Source organism: Garra rufa, chromosome 2 (genome assembly GCF_049309525.1).
Source record: "Garra rufa chromosome 2, GarRuf1.0, whole genome shotgun sequence".
Lineage (NCBI taxonomy): Eukaryota > Metazoa > Chordata > Actinopteri > Cypriniformes > Cyprinidae > Garra > Garra rufa.
The window spans coordinates 27,219,227-27,241,436 of NC_133362.1; the positions used below are offsets into that span (position 1 = coordinate 27,219,227).

The following is a 22,210-nucleotide window of genomic DNA, read 5'->3' on the forward strand; positions in this document are numbered from 1 at the left end:
AAGACATTTTAAGGAGTTTCCTACAATAACCGTTGTTCTTGAACCACAGTCCTGGTCTCTGGGTGCATGTACACAGGTCTGCAGATACACAGGAACATTCTGAGCCAGTGGCCATGGACTAGCTAGTGTGCCCATGTCTCAAGCGGTCAACATCAGGGCACAGCGTCCCCTTGTATTGATTTGACATCACTGATTTGACACTTAAGTTCTGGGAGCTCTTGTCATGCTACCGAGTTTGCCTCTGAGAATGTCTAACAACAAAATCCAGCTTTTCAATTTTTTTAAGATCTGGAACTGTCCAGTAGAGTTTGTATGGGATGTGACCGGCCGTATTGATGAGAAGCCTGCAGGACCTTACAAGAAGTACAGGTGTTTGCTTGACCACTTAGGTCACATCTGCTCATTAAAGCAATGTCCTGACTCACCGTCATACTAAGGGGACTGTCAAATCTCTGATCTGATGAATTTTTTTAACTTGTTAGCAGAATCCTTTAGACAAGATGTTTATAAAATGGTATTTTAGAAGAAAGAGAGCTAAAACTGATGAACATGGAGTCTATCATTGTGAAATACATAAACTGCTGGCCGATTAGTTCAATAAGAGCGAGCAAAACTGCATGAGTCCCCAAACTGGACAGATCAGAGATATAGCCCTCTGCAAAGAGGGACACCACGGCCCATTACTAACCATATTACACGCTTCAGATCCAGGGGACCTAAAGCAGACAGGAGGCAGGGCTGATGAAAAAGAGAGATAGACTGAAACAGAATGAAAATAACTATGACTGACTAAAACTGAGTTACTTCCTTCAGCTCATCAAACATTCACACAATGTGTGCGGTCATGTAAAGACTTCCCTTCACGGAATGTGCAGCATTAAGCCAGTCGTGTTTATTTCAAGAACAAACCTATAGCAATAGTCAGGGCACAACATGAAGGATTTTTTTTTAACTAAAGCGATGGTTCGGAGTAGATTTGACTACATTGCTATGCACTCCGAAGCCCATCTAAATGCCCCTTCTGAAGTTTTTTTTACCTTAGTCGAACATTGACGGAGATATTCGAGCTTGTCGAATGGCTTGCTACAGCCGTACATGGTACATGTGATGTATCTCGTAAATTGCACCACTAAACGTGCAAGTAATCTTACCAAACTTCTACAGTAGTGTAAATAGTGTATGTACTCACAAAACGCTGCATTGGAAAATTTGTAAGTCCACCATGAGTGTATTAAAAACAACTGTTACCCGGTCCCTACTAGTCTCAAAAACTACAAATGGCGACATGTCGACGTCACTTCCCTGGTTTGGGAAAAAGCACGTAAAAGTCCACCTACTACATCTGTGTGCATGTCAACGTAGTAGGTGGACTTTTACGTGCTTTTTTTAGAATTTCAAAGTTGCATAAAAATATTAACTATTTTGAACATTGTTAATAATATGACATTTATTTTTTGAGCACCAAATCACCATATTAAAATGATTTCTCACTGGCTACTGAAAATTCAGCTTTGCCATTACATTTTCACAATTAAAAAATCTATTTTAAAACTATTTCCTAATAATACTGTTGTATTTTTGATCAAATAAATTCAGCCTGGTGTGAATTTAAACTAACTTTGACTTGCAAACAGTACAATAGTCTAGTTTTTCAATTCAGATTTAACTGATTAAGAGCCTTTTACTCAAGATGAAGTTGGTAGCAAGTTGGCTAAATATTTATTAATAGCCTAAAACCAAACATTCCTTTAGCTGCTGCCGCACTCAACAGGAAGCTGCTGATTACACATCCAGACTCTTACCTTCTGTCTCAGAATCAGCAGGAGACCAGAAGATGTCAGCTTTGAAAAACCAGTCGGTCTAGACATAACTCTCTCCCTCTCCTTCCTTCAGACTCATTTATGCTGCATCCTTGGCCCTTCAATCTGGAGTTTATTGATTGCATAACGAATTTTATTGAATGGCTGTTGAGAAGTGTATTGATTTTGGACGGGGGTTTCTGGGAAAGCTTAAACAAGGACAGCTTATTCCATTATCGGGCATGTAATGCCAAAATAAAAAGTTATTTTCACTTCATATGAAAAGAACATGAAAACTGAGGGACAGCGAACAATACTATAGAACTCACTCACCTTACACGTGAATAGGCCTATATTATAATTTGTGAAGCTACCAGAGCTAAATTAATCCAAATGATTTAATGTCAGTAACATTTTTACAGACTTTAAAATAGGGCTGGGCGATAAAGCGATAACTTTATTAAATTATCGCGTTATAATTTTCCTCAAAACGAAAATGAGTTCGCTAAATGTTCAATATAATGTTTATGCACCAAAAGCGGAAGAAAACATCGCTACTCATTTGAACTGTGCCACACCAATCATTTATCCACTTGGCTCAAAGTTCAAACGGAAGCACACGAGTTTAATAGAGCAGATGTGTTTACTCGCTGATAAATCTTGGTCACTCAAGCACTAAACAGCGCTATGAGATCCAGTGTGAAGCGCTTGTATTCAGCAAAGAACACAAATGACTCTGTGATTTAAACTAGTTTAAAGCTAGATAAAACAGCGATGAGATTTTTTTTTTTCAATCTAAAAATCAACATCATTTACCATAGATTTACTGAAGTAACATTGGTACCACACCTAGGCCTGTCACGATAACAAATTTTGCTGGACGATAAATTGTCCAAGAAATTATCGCGATAAACGATAATATTGTCGATCTGAGACCATTTTCATCTAGAATAATGATAATGGCATAATAATGCACATACGCCTTTCACAATTCAAAAACTTTTATTTTTAGACTATTTAACACTGAAAATGGAAAACATTTTAAATATCCACAATAACAATGAACAAAACAACCAAAAACAATAAAAGCAATGGACTATCAGTCTCTGTTAACAAAAAAAATGCACTTGAATAAATACCAAAAACAATAAATAAAATGGATGTAAACAAAATTGCACTTCAAAAAATATTAAACAATAGGCTCAACATGCATTCCATAACAGGCAAAACTGCCTGTTAGGACCTTTGTAAACAAACAAACAAAAAGCCTCAAGCCATATGCAAAAAACTTTTGAAAAATAATTTCTCCAGCAAAAAAAGTGAATTGCAGTCTATGTACACCAATGATGAGAGAGAGATAGTGATTTATGGCAGATTCCGTGCAAGAAATACCAACATGTTGACTTTGTGTGGCATAAGGGGCCGTTCACATCGCGCCTAAAAACGCGTGGAAAACGCTAGGCGCGACGCTTTCTTCCTTGTCAACGCTCCAGAAGCGTCTGCCGTTTCTAAGCAACCATCAGCTGCGCTCTAGCTCCAAGCTGCGGTGCGCTTGCTGCATTCTGAAAAGTTGAGATGTTTTTATCTCGATGCGGCGCGGACGCGCCTGGAAAAAACGAGCGCGTCGCACCGCGTGCGCGTCGCTTCCATTCTACATTTAAAATAACGAATTTGAGCGCGCAAAAGACGCTACATGTGAACGGCCCCTAAGGCAGGATCTCTCAGGAGTAGCAATTTTGCCAGCTGTGCTAAACGTTTTAGGTGCATGTGCATGTTTGTTGTGTTACCGGTTTTAGTCGATACTGTTTTACAACAAATGCGACATACCGGCTCGCTCAGGTTAAGTGGTTCACCACGGTCATTCGGTTTGAATCCGAAGTGCTCCCACACGGCAGCTGTCGCGTTTGGCTTTGAAACCAATTCCATGTCACAACTTGCGTCTCGTCTTTTTGCTCTTCTCTGCAGTCGCCTCAAGCACTCCCGCCTTCCCACACAAAGTCCATGTGACTGACAAGCGCCGCCTCCCCACACAAAAGACAATGCAACTGACAAGAGGGTTCGCTTCTCCTACGTTAAGGAAACGAGAGTTGTCATTCAGTCGCGGATAACAAACAAGTATGCAAATGAAATTATCGCGGCCGGAAAAATTATCGAGGTCATTTTTTTTTTATCGTGCGATTAATCGATTTATCGACTATCGCGACAGGCCTAACCACACCATTTTATTGTGGCAGAAATGTGGGATATTCCTATCAAATTTTATTATATTATTATTGTAGACATTGTAGTCTGTAGTCATGTAGTATAAATGCACAGATTTTCATACAAAAACCCAGAAATAGGGCTGGGCGTTTATCCTGATTTTATCGATTAATTCGAATTTAGCGTTTTGCCACGTTTTTATTTTTTAGATATCGAGGAATTGCGATTTCTGATATTTCATGTTTGCATCATGGTGACAGGCTGAAAGCTGCTGTTCATTGTTTTACAGAACATTTATAGTTAATACTAGTCTACTGGTGATTAGACAAATATCTTAAAAAATTGAGAATCAGTTAAACATTCTGGAGAAAAAAAAAAAAGAGATACAAATTTTTTGCCATATCGCTCAGCCCCTAGAAACCATATTTACATTTTCACCATGGTATTAAGGTGCTATATGTCTGGTTTCAATTGTGGTTATAATTATCTAAATGTATGCTACTATGGAAGACCAATGGTTAATTTTAATAAAACTCAAAGTCAGAACAGTTAAATTCCACTATATAAAGAGGTTATAATTTTTACAGATGTTACCGTTTTTGATAATGAACAAATTTACATCTGCATCCTAACTCAAGCTACTACTGTCAAATAAAGCTACTGTCATTTCTAACAGACAAATGTAATGTTAATATTGCAGCATGTACTTCAAACTGTGCTAAAGATACACGTCAAAATCAGGCAACACAACCCCTTTCATGATTTAAAACAATATCACTCAGAACATGCAGAAACTAAGAAATTAATTTTTCTATTAAGATTTTTTTAAGCAAAAATGACTGGAAAAGTGTGAAGAGTTCAAAAACATGATGTGTTGTCATGTTCTGAGTCTGACTATAAATAGTACATTTACATTTACATTTATTCATTTAGCCGACGCTTTTATCCAAAGCGACTTACAATTGGGAATACAACAAGTGATTCATCCTAAGGAGGCAGATCAACAAATAGCAGTTTAAAAGAACAATTAACCGTCTCTTTTCTGCAATTTACTTAGATTTACAAAAATCTGCTTTTAAACTTAAAAGAAATAAAGATAATTGTGATAATTATCAGTATCGACTGATATAAAAATTATCAAGTTTTTTGGCTATTTCCCAGCTCTACTTAACAAGTTCTTAAAAGCCAACAAGTCCTTAAACAAAAATGAAATAAACTACTTACAATTTCTCAGAAAAGTATTTAAGAAAGCTTAATTAAGCACCACAATTTCTTCTGCAGACATAAAAATAAAATAAATTACTGTTTTCACCCTCAGGTTTTGAGTTCATTGTCCTGCCATACTGTTATGCCTCATGGCAACAGACAATCCAGCCGCAACGCTCCCTCAAACACCCAACCGCCCGAACCAGTCATAACTGACGCTAATTTGTAGCTTTAGACATATTATCAGCCAGCTAAGCCCCTTTATTTCCATATAGCTGATTATACAGTAATCCAAAAATAGAGGGTAAGTAATGGCAGGTTGCTGTGCAGGGTAATTACCGGCCAGGACAGTGTGCGTCTGACAGTTGTTTGTGGGGTCTAGTGCAGACAGTGCTTGAATCATCACTAAATCTAATGCAGGCTCCACCGAGCAGCACAATGGATAAAAGGCACAGCGGTTTCTGTCTAATAGCGCTCATGCGTAAGGAGAGCAACGAGTGAAGAGTCAGCGCACCGTTCCTACTGCTGCCATATGCATCTAACCGCTTGACTTGTTGCTTCAAATGGCTAATCACAAGTGGGGTGCCATTTCTGCCCACGAGAGCAAGCATCTGTTGAGGCCATGCGTTGCACGAGTCATTAATTAATGAGAGAGTTTACACAATATTTATCCGCACAGACTACAAGAGAGCCGAACGCTTGATGAAAACATCTCAGCAAGCTCAAAGTTCAAGCTCAAACTGAGATACATCCCTAAAAGCAGCATATAAAGTCTATTTCAGGGCTCGAAATTAACTTTTTTTACTTGGTAGCACTGGTGCTCCCAACTTCAAAAAGTTAGGAGCACCAAAAATTTTTTAGAAGCACCTAATTTCTTTTAAGTAATGCGCCGATCTTGATTCTTCATGGTCTATTCTGATTGCAGATGTTTTACAAGTAAATGGGCTGATTCTGAAAGCCTTTTTATATATTTATTTTATGCCTTAAGCAAGGGACAAGAATGAATGAAAATATGAGTACATGATCAAGATGTTTGTTTTCTCTATTATAGGTACATCCATTTAAATTAGAGACAACCACTGCATTTTTAAACAATCTACAGTATAAACAACAAAAAATAAACGACACTTCTTTCTCAGTCATGTAGACAATAAATGCATGCATCAAAGTAGGCTACTCTTGCAATATTTAAAGTGCAAATAGAGACCCAATTTTTCAAGCATGATACAGAGCTATAGACACTACACAACTTATTATAGCCCACATACTAATTACAACCTTGATATTTTATGTAGCCTAATTCGCGCGCATTGGGGAGTCGCTCTCTAAATGTGGGGTATTAAAATTGCCTTTGAACGCGCGTTTTACTTTTGGTTTCATTTTAACGATTGTGCAAAACTCTCGGAGGCACTGAGCGTGCATTCTACAATACAAGAGATTACTTTAACAAAACCATTTGAAAGTGGGAGGACACCAACGGGATTTTGAAAAGTGTCTCGAGTGGAAATTATGCCCCTGAGTAAGTGGAACTCTGTCGCTGAGTTATCATTTGATGTCAATGTATGCCGCGTTGTACATTATATTGAGACGGAGCCGGCAGAATTGTATCTGACAGAATGTACGCTGTAGCACGAAATAGATAAGATTTCTTCAAAAGCAGATTGTGGAGACCTTTTAATAGGCCTGCAGCGACGCGTCGATGACGTCGACGACTCGGTTCTAAAAAAACGTCGACGTCAAATCCAGTAGTCGACAAATCATGCCCACTCACCAGACGCATGTGGGCGACCAAAACAAAGCAGCATGGATAACAAAACTCCGTCCACTTCTCAGGTTCAGCAGCCTGCACTCCCAAGCAATACATGTCATCAGAAACAGGGCTTGACATTATCGCTTGTCTGCGACAAGTGGATTTTGTGAATGGGCAAGTGAAGGAGAATTTTACTTGTCCGACCGGACAAGTAACCTGATACATCAATAACAAACAATAACTAGCGTAGCACCGAAACTTTGGTGAGAATGATTCTGAGTGTATTACTTACAGTGTAAACGGTGACTGAAAACGGACAGTATCAAGGATGAAGCTCGTGCAGCCTATCTGAATCACGGAAATTTTAAAACTAATAGGCGCAACAGCTTACACAAAGAAACAAACATATTGCGGTAGAAAAAAAAAAGATAAATATTGTATAACATATTATATAGGTAAGCAACATTACGATTGCAAACGTGACATTGATTTTATACAACAGTAGTTCAATAAACTAGTATTTAATATTAACTAATATTAACTGACTTACATTTTTAGACACATCACTGACTGTTTTTGTTAACGAAATAAGCAGCAGAACAGTCGCAAATCTGACAAACACACAGCAGTGTTTCAATACTGAATGATTTAGCATTTAATTTAACGAATCGGGTGAGTCAGTGAACGAACTGGTTGAATCCGTCTATGGTTGAATCCGTGACTCACTCATTAAGACAGTGACTTACTGCCACCTATTGGTGGTTCGGTTTCATATTTAAAATTAATGCATTTTTTCAACATTTTAGATTTATAAATGAAACCAAGTCGCAACACAACAATTTCTCGCACTCGCACAAATGCTCCCAAATATAATTTGAGGTCACGCAGATTAAATTTTGGGAGCATATGCGACCAAAACGGTCGCAATTTCGAGCCCTGTATTTGTAACTATTTCAGTGATATCTGAAAGTATAAAAAGTAAAACGCTTTGTGTTTACAGTATGACCATGCAGTCCTACCTGGAGAGCGCTGTTCAGGAAGCAGCTGTTCTGTCCTGGCTCATTGATGAGTCCTTTGCTGGGGGCGATTGATGTCATGGTTCGTGGGGTGAATATACCCTGTAAGCCACTGCTGCCAGATGCAAAGTAGTTTCTTTTCCATGACATGGTGGAGAAAATCGGTTTAGCTTCAACTCTTAATCGTCCCTCCGTTCAACAATTCCAAGTTCATCTTTCCAAAGTTGAGGGGAAATGCATTAGTGTTGTGTTCAAAAGATGTAAGAAAGAGTGTTAAATATTTCCAAATACTTTAGATCTGCCAATGGCCACAGTTTTGGAAATTAGAAAATGTATAAAAATATCTGTTCTGGAAAAGTGTTTATCCAGGGGCGTTGGCTTCTTGTTGTCGTCTTGCATCAGACAGAAAAAGCAAATGTGGTCTCTTGGCCTTGTTAGCTGCTCTCTGGGATTTGGTTGTGGAATTTCACACCGCTATACTCAGTATTCTGGGTTGTGGGAGGTGTGGTGATCTTCACTGCAGTGCTCTGTGCTACACCCTTTAACAGAAGCAACAGTGTGCGGATTGACGGCAAGAGTCTTGTCCTGCTTGTAAACGAGTGTGAATCTTCACAACACTGTATATCTGGAAAAATAAACAGAAATAAAAATGTTAACATCTCATGCTCATGCATTCATGCATTTTTCACACTGTGATCTGCAGCAACAAAGTGGACAACAAGCAGATCATAGGACGTTTTACTTCATCCACATGGACAGTGAACTGATGCAGCAACTTCTAATAAGAGTGAATACACTGGAGCACATGTCTGATGTCTGAAATACTGAAGTCTAGCCCAGACAAGAAGGATGAGAAGTTAATGTTATAGTGTCTGATCTCGCTATTGATTTATGATTACATCACTATACAATTTGTCTCTGCTTACATACAGGGATATAATAAAATACTGCAAAGATGTAATAAATTAAATCCATATATTACATAGACGCAATAAATGGTACGTAGAAAATGTCTAGTGTCAGCTGAGTTTTATTCATGTACTGATAATCGTTCATCATGTTCAAGACGTGATATGATGAATTATGACCTGCTGCAATTTATATTCAAACTGCTTTCCCTCCAGGTAGTTTTTTTTGCAGCAAGAAAACAAATTGCTTGTAAGATTAGAATGACATCTTTTCTCATTTGTTAGCTCATTTGATTTTCACACCAATAACTTCAGAGCATCCAGCAGGAGGAAGAGCACCAATGGACAGGGTTTACATAATTTTTGATCAATTGATTAGTGCTAAACCGCTAATAAAGCATTAAAATGGATTTCTGAACCATTTCAACCAATTAATAAAAAAAAAATGAAGTCACTCACAAATAGTCACTCACAGAGTATTTTTAAGCAAGTTTTACCCACACATGATTATAATACTTGCATAACTTTAAAAATGTATGTATTCATATATTCGTATACTGACATTCAAAAGTTTGGGATCAGTATTATTTTGATGTTTTTTAAAGAAGTTTCTTATGCTCATTAAGGTTTTGTTTATTTGATCAAATATACAGAAAAAAAATGTAATTTTGTGAAATATTATTGCAATTTAATATAACAGTTTTCTATTTGAATATTCTTATAAATATATTTTATTCCTGTAAATTTTCAGCATCATTACTCCAATCTTCAGTGTCATATGATCCATCAAAAATCATTCTAATATGCTAATTTATAACCAATGTTGTAAACCGTTGTGCTGCTTAATTATTTTTGGGACCTGTAATTTTTATTTGATAAATAGAAAGTTTAAAAATAATTTTTTTTTAATATAAATTAATACTTTTATTCAGCAAGGATGTGTTAAATATATAAAAAAAGACTAAAATTGTTAGAAAATACTTATTTTGAAACAAAAAATCTGTTCTGTTTACATTTTTATTCACCAAAGAATCCTAAAAAGTACACAGGTTCCAAAAAATATTAAGCAGCACAACTGTTTCAGCACTTATAAGTCAGCATATTAGAATGATTTCTGAAGGATCATGTGACCCTGAAGACTAAAGTAATGGCTTGTGACAATTCAGAGCTGCATTAAAGAAATAAATTATATTTGAAATTATATTAAAATAGGAAATATTTCACAATATTACTTTTTTCTGTATTTTTATCAAATACAGCCTTGATATGCAAAAGAGACTCCAATAAAAAAAAATATATTAAAAAATCTTACAGATCCAAAACTTTTCAACAGCTTGAAAAAAAAAAAAAATAAGTATATTTCAAGCTTTTCCATGACTGTGAAAACCCACAAAGGAATTGTTCACCCAAAAATATAAATTCGGTCATCAATTCCTCACCCTCAAGTTGTTTTAAACCAGTATGACTTTTTCTTCTTGATATTTTCTGTATACTTTGAAGAACTAAGCAAAACTGGTCCTCCATGATTTTCATTTATATAGAATAAAGAAAGCTATTCAGGTTTAGAACAACATCAGGGTGAATAAAGGATGACAGTATCTTTGTGTGAACTATCCCTTAGAGCCATTTAGCGACCTACAGCAATAAAAATCTCAGTATGTGTGAACACCTCAAGTGAGCAAAGAGTCGCTCCACAAAACACAAGCGGTGACGTCTTAACACCGTAGCTGTGAAATTTCATTTACAATCTGACTCCGATCTCATCCTGCTGGCTAAAATAACACTTGGGTGCAGACAAGGATTTATCTGTTTGTCCCAGTCCAAGCCAGCATGGAGAACATCCCTTAGCTGAGTGTTGATGTGGTGCTCCAACACATGACTTGACAGGCTGACCTCCCAGACACGACACACTGACATAACTCAACAAAGTGATACGATAGTCAAAGCTCTTAAACCAGTCTCAAACTGGTAGGCTTAGCCAGGAAGCAAACTTGCATTAAGGACCACATCCATCGTCTGCAACATTTAGATTTTACCTCAAGCTCCGAGCAGTTCCTCTCAAGAGTTTAGCAAATCGGTCTACGTCCTTCACCGTCTGACGTGCTTTTAACGAAAGCAGACTTGAGGGCAGTTTTCAAGGAATGCAGAATAAAACAAAAGAGGGGAAAAACAACAAAGAGAGACAAAGGCAACAGACTGACAGGAAAAGGCAGACAGAAACAAAGATGACAAGAGCCGAAGTGAAAAAAATATATTTACAAAGAAAGGGAGTGATAGAAACTGAACTGGAGACTGAACTATCCAACTGTGAGTCAGCGGCTGACCTTACGCTGCTGATGTCAATGGTTTCCGTGTCTGAGTTTATGGCTTTGAAACCACATTAACGCCTAAACTCGCTCTTAAAATATGTCTTGCCTATAAACGACATGGTAGAATGTCCTCTTTCAAACATCCATCTGCATTAATCTTTGGGACAGATTTGTCAAAGCAGCGGCAGGGAGCAACAGCCATGTGATGAGTGGGAAAGCGAACTGATAGCTCTTTCCAGACCTCACTGGGCCATGCAAACAAGCCAAGCAAACAGAGCAGAGGTGTTTACAATGTTTGGATAAATCAGCCAAAAAATTGCTTGCTTAGATGTCTCTGCACATTAAACTATGATAGCAGGAAGTACTTTAACACTAAAGAAACACTCTTGATGGGTTCTTCGTCCCAGGTAGACTGTACTGTGCCTCTGCTTGGTCAGCAGGGGGTGAAGTAGGTCGAACGGCAGGTCAGGCGGGCAGATTATCCTGATTAGACGGTGGATTATCCTGTCTGGCAGAAAACAGAACTAGTAGTGTCTACCGTAAGGTTCTCATTAGCTTCCAGACAGTGGCTAAGACTGTCTTTGCTGGGCTCTGTAGTAAGTTCTTGTAAACATGGTTTTGGTGAGCCACAAGCTGATAAACAAGCATGTTTTAGAGATTCACTCAACATCCTCCATAACAACAAGATGTTCATGTTGATGGTTGTTTTCTAATTGTTCAAAGGTGTGAAATAAAATTGGAAATCATACGATTCAGCACAAATTGTCACACGGACTATTTTAACAATGTCCTTGCAACCTTTCTGGGCCTTGAACATTGTAGTTGTGTTGCTGTCTATGCAGGGTCAGAAAGCTCTCAGATTTCATCAAAATCTTCTGAAATGTTCAGAAGATGAAAGAAGGTCTTACGGGTTTGGAAAGACATAGGGGTGAGTAATTAATGACAGAATTTTTATTTTTGAGTAAACAATCCCTTTAAAGTCCATGTGCCACAGTATAATGACAAAAAAAAAACACATCGAAAAGCTGCACACAAAAACAAACAGGACAGTGTATTCTGATTCACAAACAAATGATTCTTCTAAGCCTAATGGTACAAACATCAGTATGAATCAGTCTGACAAATCCTTCTCTGTATGAGCTACATGAAACAGCCAGAGTGGTTAATGAATCAACATCTGACTCACTCTGTCTCAAACCTACAATAAAATCTTTGTGTACTTAAGGTTTGCGAAACTGAAATCATTGCAACTATGGAGTTACGCAGCGCTCAGGAATGGTTTAAAAAAATAAGCATTGTGCAGACTGCCTACTTCGCCATGTTGCCGTCAAATACAAAAGTTACTACTGTAAACAAAAGCTCACAACACTTGCCCCACCTCCGTGGTCTGATTAGTCCACTGTTTTGGAACTGACATTAATGAGCAGAGCTGCGTGAGAAAGTAGGTGTCTTTAATGCGCCACTCACGTGCGAGACACTGCAAAAGACGTGAGCGCAACAGTCGTACACGTCTGTATAACGCCAATTACATACGCGGTAGTATGTTTTTTAATGGGAAAGTATTAACCGGATTAAAAACCGACTGAAAACTACATCGGTTAAAGCAGCGGTTCCCAATTCCAGTCCTCGCGACCCACCGCTCTGCACATTTTGTGTGTTTCAAGCATCGCTTCCGACGTTTGTTCTATTCCAACGTTACTGCCCTTTCGAAGTGGACATCACAGGATATTCCGCCATTATTCATTAGTTCGAAGCGAGTGTATGTGTTCCATTTGAAGGTCATTAAAGGTCATTAACTGCTGGGTTAAAGGTTCTGGATTATGGTTTCGATTACTTTCCGATTAATTGTCCAGCCCTAATACAGTAGATCATAAATCATTTTATTTTTGCCTTACACTGAATCACTGCAGTAATCCTATAATAACTTATATTTTGGTACGTTCAGAGTTAATTTTCGCAAGACGCGAAATACGTACTGCCATGTACGTTTTGTGACATATTCGATGTGAAATGTCCACTGAGTGGCACTAAAAGAGCATTCTTTTTTCCCCCTGGAACAGATGAGCGTACACATGGTGCGTTTTATGTGACGTTGGTTTTGTATATGTCACCGCAGTTCTGAATTGAAATGTCTGTTGAGTGGCGCTATAACTCACCATCTGCACTACACCTAAACCTACTCGATAGTATGAACAAAAGCTAATGTGATGTAAAAACGCAAACGGAGGCATGGCGTTTCAGATACTTTTTCGATCTTTCATTTTTCAGCTCTTTCATCGTGAGTCATGTTTTTTACAGGATTCGTACCCAAGGATTCGCATTCAAAGTCAAATTCAATTCCGGCTGAGCAACCGAGCAAGATTGTTATGTCCAGCAAACAAACATATAGGGTTGTGTCTAGAAGGGATAAAGCAAACCAATAAATTACATGGTTTACCTATTAGATTGTGTTTATTACCGTCTACACCTACCCCAACCTTAAATCTACCCCTTACAATAATGCAAAAACAGTAATTATTGAGCTATAATCATAACTGTGTATGAAAACGATTACAAGTGCTTGTTGTTTTACTGCCTCTAGTGTTCATTTCTGTCGGAAACTGCAGTGTTATGTACTTAATGGTATGTATTTTGCATCTTGCAGAATGTTCCCACAGGTATGTTTTCGTCAGGAGATCAGGTTGGATCACCTGAGCATTTCACGTCAGCAATGGTCAGAAATGGCACCATTTTCTGGAGATCACAGACAAAAGCCTTAAAGAGTCTGAGTTGCGTGTTCTTCCACAATACGCATGCAATTTTATTTATTAACCACTAGAAGGCCAAAAGTTATATAGTGTAGCTTTAACAAATCTATTACAAGATCACCCTTTTATATCCATGCCACCTAATGTCTGAATTTGGGGTGCAGAACACAGCCTAAAGGTTTCTGACAATTGCTTCCATGGCAGTTCGGCTCTACACTGTTATGCAACATGATAGTCAATGGAAGACATCCAGCTCTTCATCCCAGTGCCCAATGCAAGCCTCTAATCACATATGATGCCTTAACCTGGCTGTAGTCCAGCATCACACGACTTCACTCTCAAGTCAAATTCAACCAGCATTCACCTCACACAGACAGTCAATGCCGGGGTCTAAAAGAACAAAGGTCAACTGCATCCATTGGTTTGGTTGGTTGGTTGGTGTTTTAACACCATGCCAGCTTCCTTGGATATTTTTGTAGGAACTAACAAGTTGATATAACAGAGATATTTTAATAAAATATGCTTAAGAATACTGGACTATGACATGAACTTGTGTCTCTGCATCTGCAACACTAAGCCAATCAGCAAGTCCCACAAGCCTAGCGGTTTCCATTTTAGGAAAAGCCAGGAAGGCGCAGGTGACAGATCCCCTGACCCAATCTAACATAATGTGTCACAGGATTATTCCTGCAATCATAGACTCTGCCGGGAACAGCGATGCCCATTTAGCCATCAGGGGTGAGAGAATTCCATCCCTCCCAGCCGCCACCTCTGACGCAGCTATCTGACATTTTCAATCCAGCAGGGCACATTTGTGCCACTAATGAAGTCTGTAATGTCTCACTGGCGAGAAGCTTCACACCTCAGTCTGACACCGACGGCTTTGCCAAAACTTCACTTGAACCAACAGTGAGAAAATATCCAACAGGGACAAAAGCTTGAGGGAAACATGTCGCCAGGCGACAGTGCGGTTGGATGAGTCTGATAGTCTTGGCATCCCATTTCTATTACTGAAAGTGAATGATAAACAAGCGAGCTATCTGGCCAAAGTGTCGCTACAGTTTACTTTAGCCAAAGTGATTTAGAGGCCGTTTCGTCTGAGGCTTTTTGCCATTTTATCTTCGGATGTCAAATGAACAATGCCGTTTTATGACGGTGCACAGGCTTGCGTGTGGCGAAAGCTATGTTTGGGATTTTCTCTGTCCAGTTAATTATATTAATAAGACACAACCCTGCTTACGTAATCAGCCTTAACCTACTTTTAAAAGGCTGCTATAGAGTGCAAAAGGACAAGAAAACCTTGAATGTTCACACTAGTGGCTCAGGCTGTTGAGAGAAGTTTAGTAGGGCGATAGGAAACAGAAACAGGCCCATCCCTGAGTGATACGCTCTCCACCGTCTCCATCAGACCCGGACTGACATCATCCCACAGCAGGAGCCCGGTGCTGAGGAAGCACAGGTCCAGGCTGGAGCACAGTTATTTTCCACTAAACAGAAATAAGACAGGGTGGGTTGCGGTTGCCATGGAGACCTAGACCTGGTGCTGTTTTTGGAAGGATGAGGTGCAGGCACATGGGGCGGTCAAGCACAAGATACAGCCAGGCACAAACAGTGTCCTTATGTTTATATGTCCTATTCCAATACTTGCATCCAAGATGACTTAAGCAGTTATTTATTTTAAAAAAATAATTAAAATTTTAAGTTTTGCTAAACAAAAAATACTAAATAAAAGCATACCATGAAATGGCACAGATCACATACCAGGGGGTCAGAGGATGTGACCCACGGTTGGAGAGTTTAGTCGTTCTCCTGTAAGCATGAGCCAGTGAGCATCACTTTGGCCTGGCACAAGCAACTGCATTTCCTTCGTACCATCTGTGGAGCTGTGAGGCCACCTGAATCTGGGCCAGTTTGTTACAAACTCTCTCTCCACAGCGCAGAGAGAGGCTGAGAACATAAATGCAACTATAAGGCAAATTTAGCTTGCCGGTCAGTAACCATTTCGGTCACATCAGGATTGGCTTCAGTGCTGTTACTACACAACTTAGTTAACTCAGCAGCTGGAAACAACAACCTTTTTTTTAATAATCAGGAATAACACCTGAAAATATCTATGCCTTCTATGCCAAGCATACATCCTTGCTATACAGTGTGTAAAAAGTAGGATGTCCCATAAAGCCATGGGAACTAAAGAGCCGTCAGATTCAAAAAGCTGAAAACAAGCAATGGCAAAGAACTGAAGGGCAGCTCTTTTCAAGTCTAGGTCAATTGTTTTTGTTGTTAGTGTGTCATTCATAGGTCAGTCAAAGAATACCACAAAGTGCAGCAGTGGGGTTCTGGGAGTGAAAATTCCATTCACAAATTCTCAATAGAGGAACTGATTTTTTACAACAACTTATAGACCTTTAAAGACAGACCTACTGTGAGCTACAAGGTTGTTAATTAATGGTATATGCTTTTATTGAAGCCATCAGCCTGCATTGATTTCACTTATTTTATATGATCATGTTTAACGGTGAATTCCTGTGATGTTGCCCATGGTTCTGTGAAAAAGTAAAAAAAAATATATATATAAAATTTGAGAATCAAAATGAGCAAATCCTGCTAAACTAATTCTCTAGCACCTACCTACTTCCATTAAGTACTGAGACTGAAGTAATACAGTCTCTCAAACTACTTAATATTTTAATATATGCTTTTTAAAATGGTTTTATATATGTAATCAACATATTTAAATCAAGCATTTTATATTTTTTTCCATATTTTAATTCACTTTTTGACCATATTGGGACAATGCCAACATGACACACACTACCAGTCAAAAGTTTTTGAACAGTAAGATTTTTAATGTTTTTTTTAAAAGAAGTCTCTTCTGCTCCTTAAACCTACATTTATTTGATCCAAAGTACAGCAAAAACAGTAAAATTTTAAAATATTTTTACTATTTAAAATAGCTGTTTTCTATTTGAATATATTTTAAGACGTAATTTATTCCTTTGATCAAAGCTACATTTTCAGCATCATTACTTCAGTCTTAAGTGTAACATGATCTTTCATGTCATTCTAATATGCTGATTTGCTGTTCAATAAACATTTTACATTATTATTATCATCATCAAGATTTAGTTGACTACATTTTTTCAAGATTCTATGATGAATAGAAAGATCCAAAGATCAGCATTTATGTGAAATAAAAAACTTTTGTAACATTATACACTATACCATATCAAAAGCTTAGAGTTTGTATAATTGTTTATTTTTTTTTTATTTTTTTTTTTTGGGGGGGGGGGGGGGGGTTGCAGAAAGAAATGACAGAAATTAATACTTTTATTTAGCAAGGATGCTTTAAGTTGATCAAAAGTGATGATAAAGGCTTTTATAATGTTCTGAACTTTTTATTCAAAGAAACCTGAAAAAAAAATACTCGGCTGTTTTCAACAATAGTAGTAATAGTTTTTTGAGCAGCAAATCAGAATATTACAATAATGCTTGAAGGATCATGTGACTGGAGTAATGATGCTAAAAAAAAATTCAGCTTTGAAATCACAGGAATAAATTATACTTTAAAATTGACTTTAAAAAATATTTAAAATATTACTGTTCAAAAACATTTGACTGGTAGTGTTGAACACAATATTAACCTGCATAACTACAAAACATAATTAATTGAAAGCTAATAAACATACTTTTCATTAAATTCATCACAAATATTACAGGAACTCACAGCACTAGTCATGTTACTGTGGTATTACTATCAACAGGCTTTTTTTCCCACGAGCCCTTTCTTTTGTGTGCCAAAGCCTGTTAGTGTGGTCTGTTTGATCTGGAGCTGACCCGACCAAGGGTTTAGCCAGATCTCACATTAGTGCCATTAGACATGTGACTACTAGAGCTGGCCTGCAAAGCTTTATGCTAGTGACTCCTGAGCAGCCTATCCACTTTTTTCTGATCGAGCCTATTGCATTTTAAATGTTGGGTGGTACTTCCTTTTTGGGGAATGTCCACTCAAAAGAACTGAGGCTGCTAATCTTTATATATCAGATTCGTCATATCTTCATTTTATCCATTAGGAAAATAATGTAACTTGGTATTTTAATGTAACATTGGTATTACAAGAATATCTGTGACAAGAGCTATTATCAGTCTGCTGTGACGTGTTCTTTCTGATAATGAAATTTTTCTTTTCCAACACAACAATACGGAAAAGACAACAGATACCGCACTTTTGTGGTCTTTTTCCCTGATTTAATGGATATGTCCATCAATGTTTCACTTAAATGCACTAAGAATATCTTGTTTTTCTCCATCAAACCCTGGGTTGTTTTTTCTAATCCCTATTAGCAGTGTTTATTGGAAGCAGAGAAATACAATTTGTTGTCTGTCAGAATGACGGAAAGCACTTTGAAACATCCATCAATGTTCTTGAAAATGACAAGATTTTCCATTCACACAGCATACAAGTATGTTACACAACATATACTTATTACTAGTTATATTGCTGTGGAAAGACTTCTGGGGTTATTCATGGCCTGCTGAAAATTATTAGTTAATGATTTAAAATTTTCAAGTTTATTTTTGATGATTGATGGTTAAAGGGTGAGGAGACTTAAGCAAGTTTATCGGCAGTATCTGAATGTTCACAGTTTAACAGAAGTTACTCCCAGAATTCACACAAAGCATTAGGTGTGTAAAGAAAAAGAATAAAGAAAAATGCAGTTATGCTGCATGTAGTAGCACACATTTAAGCACCACAAAGAAATCTGATCTATGACACAAACACCTTTATGTACTGCATTGCGTAAAGACTCATCTTTCTGAGCAGACCATATTCAGTTTTCAGAGTTCAGATTTCAGACTCAGAGCCATATTCTGTCACGATATATGACATATAACATGCTACATGATATATAACATCCTGTCTACTTCAGCATTACAAGTTCCTCATGTAATCACAGATCCCTCCCTGGGAAATAGTAAACTAAAAGAAAACAGGTAAAACCTTGGTATTATGATGCAATTCAGCAGGTGCGTAACTATATATAAAAAAAAATCACACACCATTAAAAGCATTCAACAGGTTAAAGTTGAGATAAGTTACAGTTTGTTTACATTTTTTTTCTCTCACATTAAATCACATACGTTCAGCCGATAAGTACTTGATATATGCGTTCAAGTTTAACTTTCTCAAGATGCACTTAACACTCTCTAAAAAATCATCAATAATGCGTTAAAAACACTAACGTTAGGGCTGATAGTATACTTCCGTTAGAATAACCTCAACAAACGTTACATCTTCAATTTAGCTTCAATACGCTAAGGTAAAACTAGTACATTTCTATTTAAACCTCGCACATTTCTTCACAAGTTACAGTATAAAAACAAGAAACTACATACTTTTATGTGAAAACGATATTTCTTTTGTAGCTTACGACTAACGTTATTATGTCTCCAGCTTCGCTCCACAGGGATTCAGAAACAATACGCGTCTCTTCCGAACCAAGTCCTGTGAGGAATTCCTCAGCTATCTATCTAAACTTTTCGTCACAAACAAAAATGTTTGTAAAACTCACCAGTTTCATTCAAAACTGTGTCCGTACAAAGTTGGGAAAGTGTGGAAAACCTCCGGGTGTTACTTGACAACGGGACCGTTAGCTTCAGTTACCGGTATCCTCGCGAGCTCCGGATTCTCCTCAGCTCATAAATTACCCCGCGCGTCTGTGATAATGCAGAGAGAGCTCGGACGGGCAGGGGGAGGGGTGGCGCTATTACCTGCAGCCCCTGCCCCCAGACACTCACAAAATGTGGGCGGGTGAACTACTGAGCAATGCCGACCCCTAAAACGGGATGAGTTTATCCCTTCAAAAGACCTAAATAAAATCTGTAGTTTTAGAGCTTTTAGTTCATGCCTTTTAGCTTTGGTATCTATATGCTAGAGTACACATTTCACATTTATTCATAATAAAACACTAATGATGACTCATCCTGTCCAAACAAATGCACTTAAAGGAGAAGTTGACTTCATGAATAAAAATTTCCTGATAATTTGCTCAACCCCATGCCATCCAAAGATGCTCATGTCTTTCTTTCTTCGGTCAAAAAGAAATTAAGGTTTTTGAAGAAAACATTCCATGTTTTTTTCACCATATAGTAGGGGTGGGCGATATGACCTAAAATTAATATCACGGTATTTTTCATCTTTTGAACAGTGACGGTATAATATCACGGTATTACTTTTTTTGGTACATTTTGGGAGTAGCCGCCTGCCCTGTCCCTTTAGTAAGTGAATAAAGTTAATATTTTTATAATATAATAAGTAAATGGTAGGTATCCTTATCAAAAAGAGACATGGGACAGTATGCATTATTAACATGTTTATTTTGCAAAAAAAACTAAAGATCTTACTTAGTGTACAACAAAACAAAAATTAGTTTTTATTGAAATTTAATTTCTGCAATATTTAAAACCTTTAAATAAAGGGGAAATCAACCCATGGCAACAGTTTAAAAGTAGACCAATTCTGTGGGGAAAAACGCGGACTTGGCAACCCTGCATCTAACACGAGCTGCTGGAGTTAATGTCATTGCACACATCAGTACAAAATTTTCGTCCGAGATTTTTGCACGTTAAAAAAAAATACAGGTTATGTTCATCGAGTTTACACACTGCCTCTGAAACTTTCGTCCGTCATAAAAAAAATCAGATCGTGTTTGATTTTCTGCATTTTCGCATCCATAAGCATTTTGATAAGGATGGCGAATATGAGAAAACTAAAAAAAAAATTATTTACAAGATATATAGTATAAGGACAGGTATTCAGACCACAACTGAACGTTTGAAGAAAATTTAATGCCTTATTATTTAAAATTAGCTATTATTGATGTAAATGCAGCCGTTCGAGGCACATCATTGATTTATTATGGTATTGACGGTGTTAGAAAATCCATGTCGTGGCGCAATGTCACACCGGTGCTGACTATGACACCGGTGTACCGCCCACCCCTACCATATAGTGGACTTCAATGTTGGCTAGCAGTGTAAAGGTCCAAATTGCAGTTTCGATGCAGCTTCAAAAGGCTCTACACGATCCCAACGAGGAATAAGGGTCTTGTCTAGCGAAATGATCAGTCATTGTCTTAAAACAATACATTTTATATACTTCTTAACAACAAATGCTTGACTTGCACCAGCCTGACCTCACAGATTATGTAGTCACATTGGAAAGGTCACGCATGATGTAGGTGGAAGTACTACTGACCCAGTGTTTACAAAGCGAACGTGCAAAGAAAGTCAAATGTCCTTTACAAAAAAAAGTAAAACAACAATGTCGGATGATTTTGAGGAGTTTTTCACCCTTTTTTAACCCAAAATACACAGACAAAGAACTAACCGTGCGTGACTTTTGCAACGTGATCAGTAATGCACGAAGAATGTAACTTTTAGTTGTTGTTTTTTGTCATCAAAAAAATAAGTAAGCAAGCCTAGTGCAGGTAAAAAACTGTCCACAAAAAGTAACTTCGTAATGCAATTAATTACTTTTTATGGAGTAACGCAATATTGTAATGCATTACTTTTAAAAGTAACTTTTCTCAACTTTTGAGGAAAGCTTAAACTGGTTTGTGTTTTAGCTGTCAAAATGTGCACATGCACATCGCAGAGCTAGTGCAAGACAAGCATTTGTGGTTGGAAAAACACATAATTTTTAATTTTTATAAAAAAATAACAGATCATTTCGCTAGATAAGACCTTTATTCCTCGGCTGGGATCGTGTAGAGCCCTTTGAAGCTGCACTGAAACTGCAATTTTGATAGAAGTCTACTATATGGAGAAAAATCCTGAAAAGTTTTCCTTAAAATGTAATTTCTTTGCAACTGAAGAAAAAAAAAAGACATGAACATCTTGGATGACATGATGGTGATTAAATTATCAAGAAATGTTTATTCTTGAAGTGAACTAATCTTTAAAGAATCCCTTCCTCCCACTAATACATAATTCATGAGCGCTGTCCAAATTCCCATACTTGATGTACTGAAGGTTTATGAATTAGGCTGGTAGAGTACAGGGCCGATGATAATCTACACCAAAGCGTAATAACGTGCTGTTTATTAGACACCCACAACAGTTCTGTCATCAGCACAGTAACCCAATAATGTAATGCATTACTTTGAAAAAAAAAAAAAGTAACTTTTCTCAACATTTGAGGTAAGCTTGTACTGGTTTTTGTTTTAGCTGTCAAAAATTGATACACAGATCTTGATATAGTATAACACATTTAC

The 22,210-nt window shown here is 37.5% G+C and overlaps 1 protein-coding gene across 5 annotated transcripts in view; it reads right to left on the reverse strand.

Annotated features, from left to right (window-relative positions):
- Nucleotides 1–22,210, reverse strand: part of usp54a (ubiquitin specific peptidase 54a) — an 88,231-nt gene that overhangs the window by 47,750 nt on the left and 18,271 nt on the right. For 4 of the 5 annotated variants that reach the window (XM_073834015.1, XM_073834013.1, XM_073834016.1 and 1 more), the window contains exons 1-2: nt 19,508–19,636; nt 7,977–8,598 (exon numbers count right to left, since the gene is read on the reverse strand). In XM_073834015.1, coding sequence (XP_073690116.1) covers nt 7,977–8,123 — 147 coding nt within the window. In that variant the 5' untranslated portion in view covers nt 8,124–8,598; nt 19,508–19,636. Of the gene's footprint in view, nt 1–7,976; nt 8,599–19,507; nt 19,637–22,210 lie in introns of those variants that run through there. The other variant, XM_073834014.1, reaches the window with a different exon arrangement.